General features: G+C 39.7%; 1 protein-coding gene across 11 annotated transcripts in view; it reads left to right on the forward strand.

Annotated features, from left to right (window-relative positions):
• CDC42BPA (CDC42 binding protein kinase alpha) overlaps positions 1-17,328 on the forward strand; it is a 347,703-nt gene that overhangs the window by 178,145 nt on the left and 152,230 nt on the right. For all 11 annotated transcript variants that reach the window (XM_064594441.1, XM_064594443.1, XM_064594442.1 and 8 more), the window contains exon 11: positions 13,877-13,999. In XM_064594441.1, the coding sequence (XP_064450511.1) occupies positions 13,877-13,999 (123 nt within the window). The remainder of the gene's footprint in view (positions 1-13,876; positions 14,000-17,328) is intronic.

Below are 17,328 nucleotides of genomic sequence, written 5' to 3' on the forward strand. Positions count from 1 at the left end.
TTGTATCACGTTGATTGATTTGTGGTGTTGAACCAACCTTGCAGCCCAGGGATAAATCCCACTTGGTCGTGGTGAATGATCCTTTTAATGTACTGTTGGATCCTATTGGCTAGTATTTTGGTGAGAATTTTTGCATCCATGTTCATCAAGGATATTGGTCTGTAATTCTCCTTTTTGATGGGGTCTTTGGTTTGGGGATCAAGGTAATGGTGGCCTCATAAAATGAGTTTGGAAGTTTTCCTTCCATTTCTTTTTTTTGGAACAGTTTCAGAAGAATAGGTTTTAATTATTCTTGAAATGTTTGGTAGAATTCCCCTGGGAAGCCATCTAGCCCTGGGCTCTTGTTTGTTGGGAGATTTTTGATGACTGCTTCAATTTCCTTAGTGGTTATAGGTCTGTTCAAGTTTTCTGTTTCTTCCTGGTTCAGTTTTGGTAGTTGATACATCTCTAGGAATGCATCCATCTCTTCCAGGTTATCTAATTTGCTGGCATAGAGTTGCTCATAATATGTTCTTATAATTGTTTGTATTTCTTTGGTGTTGGTTGTGATCTCTCCTCTTTCATTCATGATTTTGTTGATTTGGGTCATTTCTCTTTTCTTTTTGATAAGTCTGGCCAGGGGTTATCAATCTTGTTAATTCTTTCAAAGAACCAGCTCCTAGTTTCGTTGATCTGTTCTACTGTTCTTTTAGTTTCTATTTCATTGATTTCTGCTCTGATCTTTATTATTTCTCTTCTCCTGCTGGGTTTAGGCTTTATTTGCTGTTCTCTCTCCAGCTCCTTCAGGTGTAGGGTTAGGTTGTGTACTTGAGACCTTTCTTGTTTCTTGAGAAAGGCTTGTATTGCTATATACTTTCCTCTTAGGACCGCCTTTGCTGCATCCCAAAGATTTTGAACAGTTGTGTTTTCATTTTCATTTGTTTCCATGAATTTTTTAAATTCTTCTTTAATTTCCTGGTTGACCCATTCATTCTTTAGTAGGATGCTCTTTAGCCTCCATGTATTTGAGTTCTTTCCGACTTTCCTCTTGTGATTGAGTTCTAGTTTCAAAGCATTGTGGTCCGAAAATATGCAGGGAATGATCCCAGTCTTTTGGTACCAGTTGAGACCTGATTTGTGACCTAGGATGTGATCTATTCTGGAGAATGTTCCATGGGCACTAGAGAAGAATGTGTATTCTGTTGCTTTGGGATGGAATGTTCTGAATATATCTGGGAAGTCCAAAGTCTTTCTTTCCTTGTTGATCTTTTGCTTAGATGATCTGTCCATTTCAGTGAGGGGGATGTTCAAGTCCCCCACTATTACTGTATTGTTGTCGATGTGTTTCTTTGCTTTTGTTATTAATTGCCTTATATAATTGGCTGCTCCCATGTTAGGGGCATAGATATTTACAATTGTTAGATCTTGTTGGATAGACCCTTTAAGTAGGATATAGTGTCCTTCCTCATCTCTTATTATAGTCTGGTTTAAAATCTAATTTGTCTGATACAAGGATTGCCACCCCAGCTTTCTTTTGGTGTCCATTAGCATGGTAAATGGTTTTTCACCCCCTCACTTTCAATCTGGGGGTGTCTTTGGGTCTAAAATGAGTCTCTTGCAGACAGCATATCAATGGGTCTTGTTTTTTAATCCAATCTGATAGCCTGTGTCTTTTGATTGGGGCATTTATCCCATTTACATTCAGGGTAACTGTTGAAAGGTATGAATTTAGTGCCATTGTATTGCCTGTAAGGTGACCGTTACTGTATATTGTCTGTGTTCCTTTCTGGTCTATGTTGCTATTAGGCTCTCTCTTTGTTTAGAGGACCCCTTTCAATATTGCTTGTAGGGCTGGTTTCATGTTTGCAAATTCCTTTAGTTTTTGTTTGTCCTGGAAGCTTTTTACCTCTCCTTCTATTTTCAATGACAGCCTAGTTGGATATAGTATTCTTGGCTGCATATTTTTCTCATTTAGTGCTCTGAATATATCATGCCAGTCCTTTCCAGCCTGCCGCCAGGTCTCTGTGAATAGGTCTGTTTCCAATCTAATATTTCTACCATTGTAGGTTACACATCTCTTGTCCTGAGCTGCTTTCAGGATTTTCTCTTTGTCTCTGAGAGTCATAAGTTTTACTATTAGATGTCGGGGTGTTGACCTATTTTTATTGATTTTGAGAGGGGTTCTCTGTGCCCCCTGGATTTTGATGCCTGTTTCTATCCCCAAATTAGGGAAGTTCTCTGCTATAATTTGCTCCAATATACCTTCTGCCCCTCTCTCTCTTTCTTCTTCTTCTGGGATCCCAATTATTCTAATGTTGTTTCGTCTTATGGTATCGCTTATCTCTCGAATTCTGCCCTCGTGATCCAGTAGTTGTTTATCTGTCTTTTTCTCAGCTTCTTTATTTTCCATCATTTGGTCTTCTATATCACTAATTCTTTCTTCTGCCTCATTTATCCTAGCAGTTAGCACCCCCATTTTTTATTGCACCTCATTAATAGCCTTTTTGATTTTGACTTGGTTAGATTTTAGTTCTTTTATTTCTCCAGAAAGGGTTTCTCTAATATCTTCCATGCTTTTTTCAAGCCCAGCTAGTATCTTTAAAATCATCATTCTGAACTCTAGTTCCAACATTGTACTAATGTCTGTATTGAGTAGGTCCCTGGCAGTCGGTACTGCCTCTTGTTCTTTTTGTTGAGGTGATTTTTTCCGTCTTGTCATTTTGTCCAGAGGAGAATAGATGAATGAGAGAAAAATGCTAACAAGGTAACGATGTCCTCAGAAAATATACTCTAAACAAATCAGAAAACACCTGAAACCGGGGGAAAAGAAAGGGAAAGAAAGAAAAAAAAAAAGATAGGGCGCCTGGGTGGCTCAGTTGGTTAAGCGACTGCCTTCGGCTCACGTCATGATCCTGGAGTCCCGGGATCGAGTCCCACATCGGGCTCCCTACTCAGCGGGGAGTCTGCTTCTCTCTCTGACCCTCCCCCCTCTCATGCTCTCTATCTCATTCTCTCTCTCAAATGAATAAATGGAATCTTTAAAAAAAAAAAATTAAAAAAAAAAGAAAAAAAAAGATAAAAACAAAAACAGAACAAAAAAAATAAAAACAGAATATGATCAAATATGATCAGGCTGGTGCATAGATTAGTGCCACACAGTGTATTTTGGGTGTATTTTGGTCTGCTAGAAGAAAGTGCCTCCCAAAATTTTAAAGAAAGAAAAACTTATATATGTACAAAAATAAGGGTTAATACGATGAAGGGATGGAATATGACTGTAAAGGTGAAAATTATAAAAAGTTTTATAAAAGGAATTGATAAGAAGTTGTTTGAAAAAAGAAAGAGGATTTAAAAAAAAAAAAAGGGAGAGAATGTGATCAGGCAGGAAACTAGAACAAAGCCATACACTAGAGATTTAGGGTATATTTTGATCTGTTAGAAGAAACTGTATCTCAAAATTTTAAAGAGAGAACAACTTTTATATATATGCCAAAAATAAGGGTAACTACTACAAAGGGATAGAATATGACTCTAAAAATGAAAAATAAAAATTTTTTTTTAAAAAGGGATTGATAAGATGTTGGTTGAAAAAGGGAAAAAGAAAAATTCAAAAAAAAATCAGTTTAAAAAAAATTAACTTTGATAGTTTAAAGAATCATGGTAAAAAAGCCATGAATTCTATGTGCAGTATTCCCCTAGCTCTGGAGTTCTGCCGTTCTCGTTGATCGGTAAACTTGGTCTTGGCTGGCTGTTCTCACTGATCTTCTGGGGGAGGGACCTGTTGCCGTGGTTCCCAAATGTCTTTGCCAGAGGCAGAATTGCCCTGCTCTTGCCGGTCCAGGCTAAGTCATCTGCTCCGGTTTGCTCTTGGGAGCTTTTGTTCCCTGCAAGCTTTCCGTATAGCTTTGGAGGCAGAGAGTGAAAATGGCGGCCTCCCAATCTCCGCCCGGGAGGAGCCGAGAACTCGGGGCCCCTCATTGTGCCCCCAGAGAAAAGCAGTCAGTCACTCCCGTCTCCCCATTCTCTGGCCGCACTCCATGCTCACCTGGCCTGTGACCGAGCGTTTCTATATCTGGCATACGACCCTGTGTGGAGTCTCCAAACCCAGCAGATCCCTGTGGTGCGCTCCCGTGCCGCTCCTCCCGGGGGAGGAAGGGGTGTCTCCCCGGATCTGCTGCTCATTGGGTCCCTGCTGGAGGAGCAGTGGCCCGCCTGTGCCACGGATCATGGTTTATGGCAACCCCAAGCTGAAAGCCCACTCCTCGGCTCCGTCTCTGCAGCCGGCTTCCCCGCTCCGATACCTGGGAGCTCTGCCTCATTCAGGCACCCCCAGTCTTCCTGCGACCCCGAGGGTCCTGAGACCACACTGTCCCCCCAGGGTTCCACCCCCTGTTTAGCCACTGGAGCAATGTCCATCAGCGGAGCAGACTTCTAAAAGTTCCGATTTTGTGCTCCGCAGCTCTGTCACTTGCCAGAAGCAGCTGATGGAGGCCCCCTCCTCCGCCGTCTGTCTTCCTGAATATTGCCTAGGATTCACTTCTCCGCACGTCCTACCTTCCAGAAAGTGGTCGCTTTTCTGTTCAGAGAGTTGTTGCTATTCTTTTCTTTGATCTCCTATTGTGTTCGTAGGTGTTCAGAATGGTTTGATCCCTATCCAGCTGAATTCCTGGGACCAGACAAAATCCAGGTCTCCTACTCCTCTGCCATCTTGCTCCACTCTCCTTTTCAGGATCTTTTGTGATTCCACAACAAATTTTAGGATTGTTTCTTCTATTTCTGGATATTGTGTTAAATCTGTATGTGGCTTTGGGCAGTATCAACATTTTAACGATATTAATTATTCTGATCCATGAATGTGCAATGGTTTTCTGTTTGTGTCATCATCAGTCTCTTGCAGCAAACTCATAGTTTCCATTGTACACTGCTCCTCCCTTACTTGGTTAAATGTTTCCTGAGTATTGTTTTTGATACTATTGTGAATGGGATAGTTTTCTTTCTTTTTCAGATGTTTCATCATGACTGTAAGGGAATACAACAGATTTCTATGTGTTGATTTTGAATCCTGCAACTTTACTGAATTTATTGATCAGTTCCAATAGTTATCTTGGTTTGCTCTTTGAGATTTTCTATATATAAAATCCTATCAACAAATAGCACCAATTTTACTGCTTTCTTTCTGATTTAGCTGCCTTTTATTTCTTTGTTCTTGCCTGACTGCTCTAGCCAGGACTTCAGGTACTATATTGAATAGGAGTAGAGAGAGTAGGCACCCTTGTCTTGTTCCTGATCCTAGAGGAAAAGATTTCAATTTTTCTCCGTTGAGTGTGAGGTTAGCTATTGATTTGTTGCAAAGGGCCTTTATTTTGTTGAGCTATGTTCCTTTTAAATCCAATCTGCAAAGGGTTTTCATCATGAAACGATGTTGCATTTTTTCAGATGCTTTTATTGTGTCTATTGAGATGATCATGTGATTTTTATCTTTCATTTTATTATGTTATATTTATTGATTTGCATATGTTGGACCATCCTTGCATCCCAGGGATAAATCTCACTTTTCATGGTATATAATCGTATGAATGTGTTCTTGAATTCAGCTTGCTAATATTTTAATGTGAATGTTTTCATCTATATTCATCAGGGACATTGGTCTATAGTTTTCTTGTGGTTGTTGTCTCTGGTTTTGGTATCATGGTAATGCTGGCCTTATAGAATGAGTCTGAAAGTGTTCCTCCTCCTCATTATTTTGAAGAGGTTGAGGAGGATTGTTGTTAATTTTTCTTAAAATGTTTGGTAGAATTCACCAGTGAAGCTATCAATTCCTAAGGATTTCTGTGTTGGGAGGTTTTTGATTACTGATTCAATCCCATTACTCATTGTTGGTCTGTTCAGACTTTCTGTTTCCTCCTGATTTAGTCTTGGTGGGTTGTGTGTTTCTAGAAATGTATCCATCTCTTCTAGGTTATGTAAGTTCATGGCCTATAATTGTTCATAGGGTCCTTTATGATCTGATATATTTCTGTAGTATCATTTGTAATGTCTCTTTCATTTTAAATTTTATTCGAGTCTCTTCTTTTTTTCTTTTTTTTTTTTTTTTTTTAAAGTATTGTTTTTTGTTTTTAAAGATTTTATTTATTTATTTGAGAGAGAGAGAATGAGAGAGAGCACATAGAGAGGGGGGAGGGTCAGAGGGCAAAGCAGACTCCCCGCCGAGCAGGGAGCCCGATGCGGGACTCCAGGATCGTGACCTGAGCCGAAGGCAGTCGCTTAACCAACTGAGCCACCCAGGCGCCCTCTTCTTTTTTTCTTAGTGTAAAGGTTTGTCAATGAGGTTTATCTTTTTTTCCTCTCATTTGCTAACTTTGGGGTTAATTTGTTATTTTTCTAAAAGTTCCTTGAAGTATAAATTAGATTATTTGAAATCTTTCTGATTTCTTAATATGTACATTTGTTGCTATAAACTTTCTCTCAGAGCCGCTTCAATCCATCCATTCCACAAATTTGATATGTTGTAGTTTCATTTTCATTGGTTTTGAGAAAATTGATTTCTTTTTTGATTTCTTCTTTGACCCAGTGGTTGTTTAGAATTACTTAATTTCCACATATTTATAGATCTTCTCACTTTCCCCTTGTTGATTTCTAATTTCATACCATCCTCATCAGAAAAGATGGTATAATTTCTTCTTAAATTTTCTGTTTGTTTTATGTCCTCTCATATGATCTGTCCTGGAGAAGGTCCTGTGTGCACTTGAGAAGCATGTGTGTTCTGCTGCTGGTGGATGGAATGTTCTGTAATGTCTGTTCAATGTCCATTTGTTCTAGAGTAGAGTTCGATTGCAACATTGTCTTGCTGATTTTCTATCTGGACAGTTCATCAACTGTGAATAGTGGAGTAGTGAAGCCACCTACTGTTATTGAACTATTCTTGAAGATCTGTTAGTTTTTGCTGAATATATTCCAGTACTTGGGTGTTGGGAGTGTATATTTACAATTATTATATCCTCTTAATGCATTGACCCCTTTATCATTATATAATGATCTTTGTCTCATTTCCATTTCTGGCTTTAAGTCAATTTTGTCTGATGTAAGTATGGTTAGTCCCACTTTGTTTTGGTTTTCACTTGCTTGGATGCTTGGAATATTATCTTCTCTATCCCTTCACCTTGAGACTGTGTGTATCTTCTGAGCTGATGAGTCTCCCTTAGGCAGCATATACTTGGGTCTTGTTTTTTTGTTTTTGATTTTTAGAGAGAGAGTGTGCATGTGCACAAGCAAGGGGGAGGGGGGGAAGGGTAGAGGGAGAGGGAAGGGGAGAATCTTGAGTAGGCTCCATGCCCAGCATGGGGCTCCATCTCACGACCCTGAGATCATGACCTGAGCCCAAATCAAGAGTCCGATGCTTAACCATCTGAACCACCCAGGCACCCCTTGTTTTTCTTTTTGTTTTTAATCCATCCAGCCACTCTGTACCTTTTTATTGGTGAGGACAGTCCATTTACGTTTAGAGTGATTATTGATATTTAAGCACTTACTGCTGCCATTTTATCTTTTGCCTTCTGGTTGTTTTGTCTCTCCATTGTTCTTTTTAACTTTTGTTTCTCTCTACCTTTGCCAGTTGGTGGTTTTCCATGGTGATTTGCTCTTTCTCCCCTTTTTATATTTTGTGTCTCTGCCCTTGATTTTTGTCATGTGGTGAGCATGAGGTTAGCAAAATGTCTCCTAGATAAACTTGTCCTTTCTCTGCTGATAGCAACTTTACCTTCATTCACCTATAAAGTTTCCATCCTTTTATAACTTGCCTTTTATATTTCTGATGTCACAAATGATCTCTTTTTTGCTATGAATTTGTTACCAAATTGTAGTATAGTTTTTAATGCCTTTCCTTTAACATTTATACTACAATTAAGTATGTAACACTATTCTGAAATAGAGTTACAGTTCTCTAATTCTGAATGTCTGTTTATCATCTTAATCAGAATTTTGTGTGCTTTCATTTTTTCGTTTCAGTTTTAAGAGCTCCTTTCAACAAGGCAGGTCTGGTGGTGAACTCCCTCAGCTGCTGTTTGTCTTGGAAAGCCTTTATCTCTCCTTCATATTGGAAGGATAGCTTTTCTGGATAGAATATTCTTGGCTGGTGGTTTTTATCTGTCAGTACTTTGGATATATCATCCCACTCTTCTGGTCTGTAGTTTCTCCCAGGAAATCTGCTGATACCCTGATGGGTATAGGTCACATCCTTTCCCCCCGGTTGCCTTTAAAATTCCTTACCATTGATTCTTGACAGTTCATTATAAGGTGTATTAGTGAAGGTCTTTTTACATTGAGGTGGGAAGGTGTTCTATTTGGCTGTGTGGACTTGTATGTCCAGTTCTCTCCCCAGTAGTTCTCTCTCCTCCCCCAATAGTTCTCAACTATTATTTCTTTAAATAAATTACTCCCCCCATGGTATCCACATTTTTCTTATGTTTGCTTATCTAACGGAGTATAAGTCTTGTAGCATTTTTTCACCTTTTAGAAATCTCCATTCTCTCTCCTCTCCCACCCAAATCATTTCTAGATTCCCACCCTCCAAACTGCGTATTCTCTCTTCCATCTGATCTGCTGTTTCCAGTGCTTTCTAGTGCATTGAAAAGGACTCATAATATTGAGTCCTTCAGCTCCAGAATTTTTGTTTGCTTCTTTCTCATAATTTCAACCTTTCATTAATTTTATTCCTGAGTTCATTGAAGTGCCTTTCTGAGTTTTCTTGTAGCTCACTGAATTTCTTCATAACTGCTATTTTGTATCTTTCATCAGTGAGAACACAGTGTTTTGTGTCTTTGAGTTTGGTTGCTGCAGATTAGGCCTTTTCTTTTTGTGAAACCCTATTACTGTGATTTTTTCATAGTGTATCATGAATGTACCTCTGCTATCACATTTGAAGTAGCAAACACGTTTCCTACTTAGGTAAGGTTTTGTTTCCTTGGATTTAAGAGTTCAGTAGGTTGTCAATCAGAAGCCTTTCTTTTGTTTTCCAGAAGGTGGTGCTGTAGCACAAGTTTTTTTGTTTCTCCTGGTGCTCTGTCTAACCTGGAATGGAGGGAGTTAGGACAAGGCTCGTTTGCAGTTTTCACTGGACTCAACCTACCTTCGGTTTCAAATATCCCAAAGGGAGATCTACACAGAGTCTGGCTGGGGCTCTCTCTTTCTCTCTCCATCAACTGTGGGAGATTTATTCTGCCCTTAAGCCTCCTACCTCCGTGGCATTTCTTTATCTGGCAAATGTGTTGATTGGGAGACTGACCATGTATTCGAGACAGACTCTTTTCCTTGGGCAAGATTTTTGTTTCTGAAATACTCTAAGACTGGAGGAAACTTCAGTCTGAGTATTAGAAGCTGCTAACTTCCTATGCAGTCTCCAGATACAACAAATGCACCATGATGAAAATAGCACCACATATTTAGGGATCTCGGGGTTTCCAAATTGTTTCTGCAGCCCCACCCATTTTCCAGAAATTGTCATGTGTTTTCACTCCAGAGTGATATCCCTCAATTTAGAACAACCTGGAGCCTAAGCCTGCTCATAGAATCGGGTAGAATTCAGAAATCAGAGCTAGCTGCCAGTCCTCTCACCTCAGAATGGCCTGTACCTCTCTGTTTTACTGTTCTTAGTCCTCTTTGCTTTCTCAGATACATGATTTCTGTAAAAATAAGGTTTTTGCAAGTTACATATTTTTACTTTTTGCAGCAGGAGTGAGAGACCTACTGCTTCCTACTCCTTCCTATTCTGAATGAGAAATTCCTATATACCAGGCTTTTTTGATGTTTTGAATTATCTAACATGTTCTTAGAAACTATCATTATGTGTGATTGGCATCATTTACGCCAAGCAAGTGCAATGAAAATGTGGGATCATTGCCTTTTTGTATTAATACCGGTTTCATGCAGCGGCATAGGTTTACATCAGGCCATTTCATCCATTTATCAGCTATTTCTTGAACACTGACGACCCAGGACTTGTTCTGTACATAACTGAGGATGTAACAATGAGCAGAAAACGAGAAAAATACTTGCCCATGTAGTGCTTACATTCTACTTTGAGGAGACCGATGCAAAATCAGATACAAAGCAGGATCATCAGCTGGGAATGAGGAAGGTGGAGAGTGTATTAGATTTTGACAAGAAAAAGAGAATATGTGAAATGGTCAGTTTAGAGAGGAGAAGAGGAGATGGTCTAGGGATGCAGCTGAGGACTGCCAGTCATCGCTAAGCTGTTCGATGTCAGTAGACATGAATTTGAAGTGACTGTGTTTTCTTTGGCCACTTTGTCAGCTTCCAGGGTGGGAACACAAGTAGGAGAGTCAGAGTCGGCCAAGATTGGTGTCTTCTAAGGTGGGTGTAATGGAGGAGAGCAGGGCAAAGAGATGGAAGGTGTGTGTGCAAAGTAGTCCATTGTAGTGATGGACCATGGAATCCAACCTGGCTAAATAAGGAAGAAAAGAGAAAAACTGAAAAACATGAGGACAGTGGATTTGATCTCTTGGTGGGAATGAGCATCATTGAAGTGGCCCCTGGAGTAGTAAGCACACTGTAAAGATAAGAGAGAATGGTGTGGGCGCCTGGGTGGCTCAGTTGGTTGAGCGGCTGCCTTCGGCTCAGGTCATGATCCTGGAGTCCCTGGATCGAGTCCCGCATCGGGCTCCCTGCTCGGCAGGGAGTCTGCTTCTCCCTCTGACCCTCCCAACCCTCCCCCCTCTCATGTGCTCTCTCTCATTCTCTCTCTCAAATAAATAAATAAAATCTTTAAAAAAAAAAAAAAGAATGGTGTACTTGGAATCAAGATTTGGGAGGCCGTACAGTTACTAAATAATGGAAAAGTGTACATTAGTAGCATTTCTCCATAGTCAAACTACTAGTATTTAGGGCAGGGTGATTCTTTGATGCAGGAGACTTAAACATTCTGTAAGATACTGAGCTTTCTTGGTCCCCAGACACTAAATACCTTTAATCATCTCCTACCTACATCTGTGTCAACATCCCCCACTCCCTGCTGTGTGCACACATACACATTTCTTTTTTTTTTTTTTAAGATTTTTTAAAATTTATTTATTTGACAGAGACAGCGAGAGCAGGAACACAAGCGGGGGGAGTGGGAGAGGGAGAAGCAGGCTTCCTGCTGAGCCAGGAGCCCGATGTGGGACTCGATCCCAGGACCCTGGGCTCATGACCTGAGCCGAAGGCAGTCACTTAACCAACTGAGCCACCCAGGCGCCCACACATACACACTGCTAAGCTCAGACGAGGTGAGAACCACGGGTCTAGGGTGTGACCAGTAGATTTGGTGGTTTTGCTGGAGACCAGCTAGGTTGTTTTGGGCTGCAAATCCTAGAATTCTTAAATAATACAGATTTGTTATCTCATGTGGGAAGTCAGAAGTAGACCATTTCAGTGCGGATAGTGGGGTTAGCTTCTCTGTGATTTTCATGGCTTTCCTCTCATGATTCTCCCATACTGCTAAAATTCCAGATCACGTCTGCACACATGAGACCAAATGAAGGCTCGCTTCCTTTCATCCATCTCTCCATCTGTAGGAGACTTACCCCTTTCCAGGAAGCCCCCTCGGGGACTTCTTCTCAAGGGACTAGTAGTTCTGACTAGGTCACATACCTAATTCTTAACCAACTGAGCCACCCAGGCGCCCGGTCACATACCTAATTCTTAACCAGTACTGGCAACAAAGGATGGGTCCACCATGATTGATTTAAACCATCTTCAGTTTTGGCCAGCCTACCTTGTCAGTGCACCTGAATTTGGTTCAGAAACAAGAGGGTAAAAAGCCCCAACTGTGTCTGCACGGGGGATTTGTGTGTCCGAGAAGCCAGAGTGTTGGGTGGATTGTCTATTTTGATATTAAAGTTAATAAGAATAATAAAAAGGGTTGTAATAGAAGGGCAATGAACAATGTGTGAAATTGTTAGTCAAAGACAGAATAAGAAAGGCAATGGATAATAACTTCAGCAGATGAGTAATGGGCATTTTAGCTGACTGGGATTTACGGGGTGGACAGAAGTAGCAAGGAGAAGCCAGGATGCCTACCCACCTCCATACCCTGCAGGATGTGGAGTCTAGGAGGAAAAGGAGCTGTTACTGGTATCCACTGGCTATTTTTGTATCTTCCTTTTTCTACTCCTAACTTAGGTATCTTTCTAATATATGATTTTTTTGAGAGCGAGAGCATGCATGCACATGCATGCGTGTGGTGGTGATAGGGGCAGAGAGAGAGAGGGAGAGAGAGAGAATCTTAAACAGACTCAGCACTGAGCATGGAGCCCCACATAGGCGGGGCTCAATCTCACCACTCTGAGGTCACGACCTAAGCCAAAATCAAGAGTTGGTCACTTAACTTACTGAACTGCCCTGGTGCCCCCTTAGATATCTTTTTAAAATAAATAAAGGATGTTCTTTTAAAGATAATAAGTACAAAATGCATTGATACTTACTGTGTTTTGAAACCAAAAAGTATAAGAAGTACTTACTGAATGTAGAAGATCATGGTTGGATGCACAATAGGTACATCTTGGACCTTTAATTCAAATTAACCAATATTTATGAATACAAATACCATGATACTATTCTCTGTGCATATGGTGAAAATTAATTAGAAAATCTCCCTCCTCTGAAGACCACAATATTTTGGAGCTTGTGTGTGTGTGTGTGTGTGTGTGTATACATGTGTATATACATTTGTGTATCTGTGTATATACACATACACACATACATAAAACATAAGTAATACATATAAGTAATAAAGCATATAAGCAATATGTTATATAAAGCAACATATAAATAATATAAGTAGTATAAAACAATCAGTAATGATTTGTACTAACCAAAAATTATGGTGAATAGAGTCTTACTATTGCAAACCCTCCATAAGATAGCACAATAACTACTTTAGAACAAGGGTGGTTTCATTTCTGATAAAATTCTTTAAAGTTTTCTTTTTTCCATATCTTCTGATAATATCTGGGAATAAACCTCAGTAGAGTTAATGTTTCTTGAATACCTTGCATCTTCTGATTAGAACCACAAGAATAGTAATCTCTATTTTAGCTAAATTGATGAGCTGAAGTCATCTGTAGTGGGCTTCAACTTTCATACATGAAATTTGGGGGCCAGCATTTCTATATATTATATGCACTTGACCCTTGAAACAATGCGGTTTGAACTGGGTGGGTCCTGTAGATTTTTTTTTTTTTTTGTAAATACAGTACAGTGAGTGTGTTTTCTCCTCCTTATGATATTCTCAGTAACATTTCCTTCTTTTCAGCTTACCTGATTGTAAGAATACAGTGTGTAATACATATAACCTACAAAGTATGTGTCAATCAACTGTTCATGTTATTGATAAGATTTCTGGTCAACAAGAAACTCTCAGTAGTTAAGTGTTTGGGTCAGAAGTTATACACAGATTTTCTACTGCATGGGGGGGTTCAGTGCCCCCAAACATCCCCCCCCCTGCATTGTTCAAGGTGAGCTGTATTAAATCTCTAAACCTACCTTGACACACCAGACTCTGGTTTTAATGCATCATCTGACACAGGAAGTTTTGGGGGTTATTACATGATGAAAGGGGGCTGAATGGTTGTTGACTCAGTGGTAGACTGTACCAGCAGTGTTTGAAATGGAAAATCTCACATGGTAGTAAGGCAGATCCTTTCCTACATCTGTTATACTTTTAAAGAAACATGCATTGGAGTTTTGATATTTAATTGTGATGTGTTTACCCGCTTTTTGTTGATGCGAGGATGTTTTGATCAGAATTATGTAAGGATTTCTCTAGAAAGAAATATATTGCTATTAGTTTTAAAAATTTAAGATATGGCCATATTTCTCATTTTTTCTTTATTTTTTTTTTAAGAGTCAACACAGACTGTTCAAGCTCTACAGTATTCAACTGCTGATGGTCCATTAACAGCAAGCAAAGATTTAGAAATAAAAACCTTAAAAGAAGAAATTGAAAAACTAAGGAAACAAGTAAGAGGTAAATTTCTGTGATTCACTATTATTTCACTTTAGTAGGTTTTTAAAAAAATGTTTTATTGACACAAGACATTTATCGAGTGCCTGTCATGTGTTACGTGATGTGAGCTCTAGGGCCATGAGGGAAGAGCAAGTAAGAATGGTTTCTGCCTGGGGTGCCTGGGTGGCTCAGCTGGTGAAGCGCCCGACTCTTGATCTCAGCTCAGGTCATGATCTCAGGGTTGTGGGATTGAGGCCCGCATCGGGCTCTGTGCTTGGAGCCTGCTTAAGATTCTCCCTCTCCCTCTGCCCCTCCACCTCCTAGCCCCAGCCTGGCACATGCGCACTCTCTCTCGCTCAAAAAAAAAAAAAAAAAGAAAAGTTTCTCCTTCAAGGAGCTCACATTTTGGTCTGGTGAAAAAATAGTTTTTGCAATACATGTGGAAAGGCTATGAGAAAAAGAAACACAGGTACGTGGAGAGTATTTAGGAGGGGCACCTAACCATGATTTAAGTTAACAAAGATGACGTTTTTGAAAGACCTATTAGTTTGTGACATTTAGTTGGAATTTGTCTGGCTGAGCATGTATATGAATCAGGGAAGGAGTGTTAGGAGTAAGGAAGAAGGGTAGTGTAGACAAGGGAACCAGATGTATGCAGACATCAAGGCATGTGAAAATTTATTTTCTCTATAACAGTTCCTTTCAGCATATTGATGAGATTTAATTAAAATTAATTTGGACAACTGTTGATATGCCTATTACATGCATTCATGCATGTATTCTGTTAATTCAACAAATATTTGTTGAACACCTGCTGTGTACCAGGTGTTGTTTTAGGCTCTTGGGATGCAGTACCAAACAAAATTAATAAAATCTTTGTTTTGCTGGGGTGGAAGGCACACAACAGACCTAAAATAATAACTATATAACTTTGTAAATGATACAGTATGTTAGAAGGCGCTAAGTACTTAAACACAGAGCAGAAGAAGAATGGGTCAGAAGTACAAGATGAGGAGTTTTATAATTTTAGGTAGGGTGGTGTGGGTGTAAGCCTCATTGAGGAGGTAACATGTGAACAAAAACTTGAAGAAGGTAAGGGCTTAGCTGTGCAGTTAAATGGGAAACATGTCCGAGGCAGAAGGACCAGCCAGTGCAAAGGCCCTGAAGTCAGAATGTGACTCATGAGTGCAGTTAGGACCCAGAGGACAGCATGGCTGGAGCAGGAGGAGCAAGCAAGAGAGAGTGGAGGAAGGGAGGCCAGAGAAGTAAAGGGTTGGGGAGGGTTTGTGGCCTGATCCATAGAGTCTCACCAACTGTTACAAGGTTTTTGGCTTTTTCTATCAATGTAATGGCAGCCTTTTTCAGTCAGGGTTTAGAGTCATGGCACCTTAGCTAAGTATAAGGAAAGAGAGAGAAAAAGGTACTAGTTTAGCTAGGATCGTCAGGCCTCCAGAAATACCATTTTAAGACAAAAATAAGTGAAGAAGAAGAAGAAAGAATCTCATATAGGGTCTTTTATAAAAAGAGCTGTTTAAAATGCCACATTAATACTTTACTTGTATTAAATATACATGGAGCTCTTAAATTTGAAATTTATGCTGTTTTTTTTTTTTTTTTTAAGATTTTATTTATTTATTTGACAGAGAGAGACACAGCGAGAGCAGGAACACAAGCTGGGGGAGTGGGAGAGGGAAAAGCAGGCTTCCTGCCAAGCAGGGAGCCCGATGCGGGGCTCAATCCCAGAACCCTGAGATCATGACCTGAGCAGAAGGCAGACGCTTAACAACTGAGCCACCCGGGCGCCCCATGCTGTTCAATTTTTTTTAAGTGGCTCTCTTCCTAAGAAATATCTCTTTATCAAATTTCTGTAGCTTTATCTTTCTAAAATTAAGGTAGATTAGGAATATGATAAGCAGAATCCTTCACTTTGCTATCAACAATAAAGCATCAATAGCAGTGAATGAGTTATTTGACACTGAAAAAGTAGTAAAAACACAAGAGCAGCTGAGATGGTCAGTGATTTATCTTCAAAGAGGTTATGTGGATTGGGATGACTTCCTCATAAGCCCATCTTACTAGCTCTAAGAGGGTTTTTTTTTTAATTGATTCCTTAGGATTTTCTGTGCGGATCCATCATGTGTCTGCAAATAGGAACAGTTGTATGATCTGTATGCCTGTTTGATCTGTATGCTTTTTATTTCCTTTTATTGCATTGGCTAGAATTTGCATAACTATGCTAAAGAAGAGTGGTGAGAACAGACATCCTGGCTTTCTGAGGGGGAAGCATTCGTCTTTCACCCTTAACTGTAATACTAGCTACAGGTTTTTTATTGACACTTTTTACCATGTAAGAAGTTCCCATCTAGGGGCGCCTGGGTGGCTCATTCTGTTAAGCATCTGCCTTCGGCTCAGGTTGTGATCCCAGGGTCCTGGGATCAAGCCCCATGTCGGGCTCCCTGCTCATGGGGAAGCCTGCTTCTCCCTCCCCTCCCCACCCACCCTGCTTGTGCACTCCCTCTCTCTCTCTCTTTGAAAAAGTAAAAAAAAAAAAAAAGTTCCCATCTAGTCCATCTAGTCCTGTATTTCTAAGGTTTGTTTGTTTGTTTTTAATCACAAATGGTTGTTGAAATTTGTCAAGTATCTTTTCTCCATTTGTTGATATTCATATGTGATTTTTTTTTTCTTTAATTAGCCTGTTAATATGGTGGATTAGATTGGTTGATTTTGAAATTATTGAACCAAACTTACATCCCTGGAATATACACATCACTGGTCATGGTGTATAATTATTTTTATATATTACTGAATTTTATTCCTAGTATTCTGTTAAGGATTTTTGCATCTGTATACATGAGAGATACTGGCCTTTGTTTTTCTTTCCCCTCCCTCCCTCCTTCCCTCCCTCCTTCCCTCCCTCCTTCCCTCCCTTCCTTCCTTCCTTCCTTCCTTCCTTCCTTCCTTCCTTCCTTCCTTCCTTCCTTTCTTTCTTTCTTTCTTTCTTTCTTTCTTTCTTCTGTCTTTGTTTTTGTTCTTTTGTTTTTTTGTTATTGAGATACAATTGACATACAACATTATATTAGTTTTAGGTGTACACATAATGATTCAGTATTTGTATATATTGTGAAATGATCACCAAAGGAAGTCAATGATCACCAGTACACATAGTTACAGAATTTTTTTCTTGTGATTAGAAATCTTAAGAGCTACTCTCTTAACAACTTTTAAATATATAGTACGGTATTATTAACTGTAGTCCTTCAGTTGTACATTACATTCCCAAGACTTACTTATTATATAACTGCAAGTTTGTACCTGTTGATCACTTTTACCCCTTTAACTTGCCCTACACC

Source organism: Mirounga angustirostris, unplaced genomic scaffold (assembly GCF_029215605.1).
Source record: "Mirounga angustirostris isolate CCGP_5_RB_7025 unplaced genomic scaffold, mMirAng1.0.hap1 SCAF_6, whole genome shotgun sequence".
NCBI lineage: Eukaryota > Metazoa > Chordata > Mammalia > Carnivora > Phocidae > Mirounga > Mirounga angustirostris.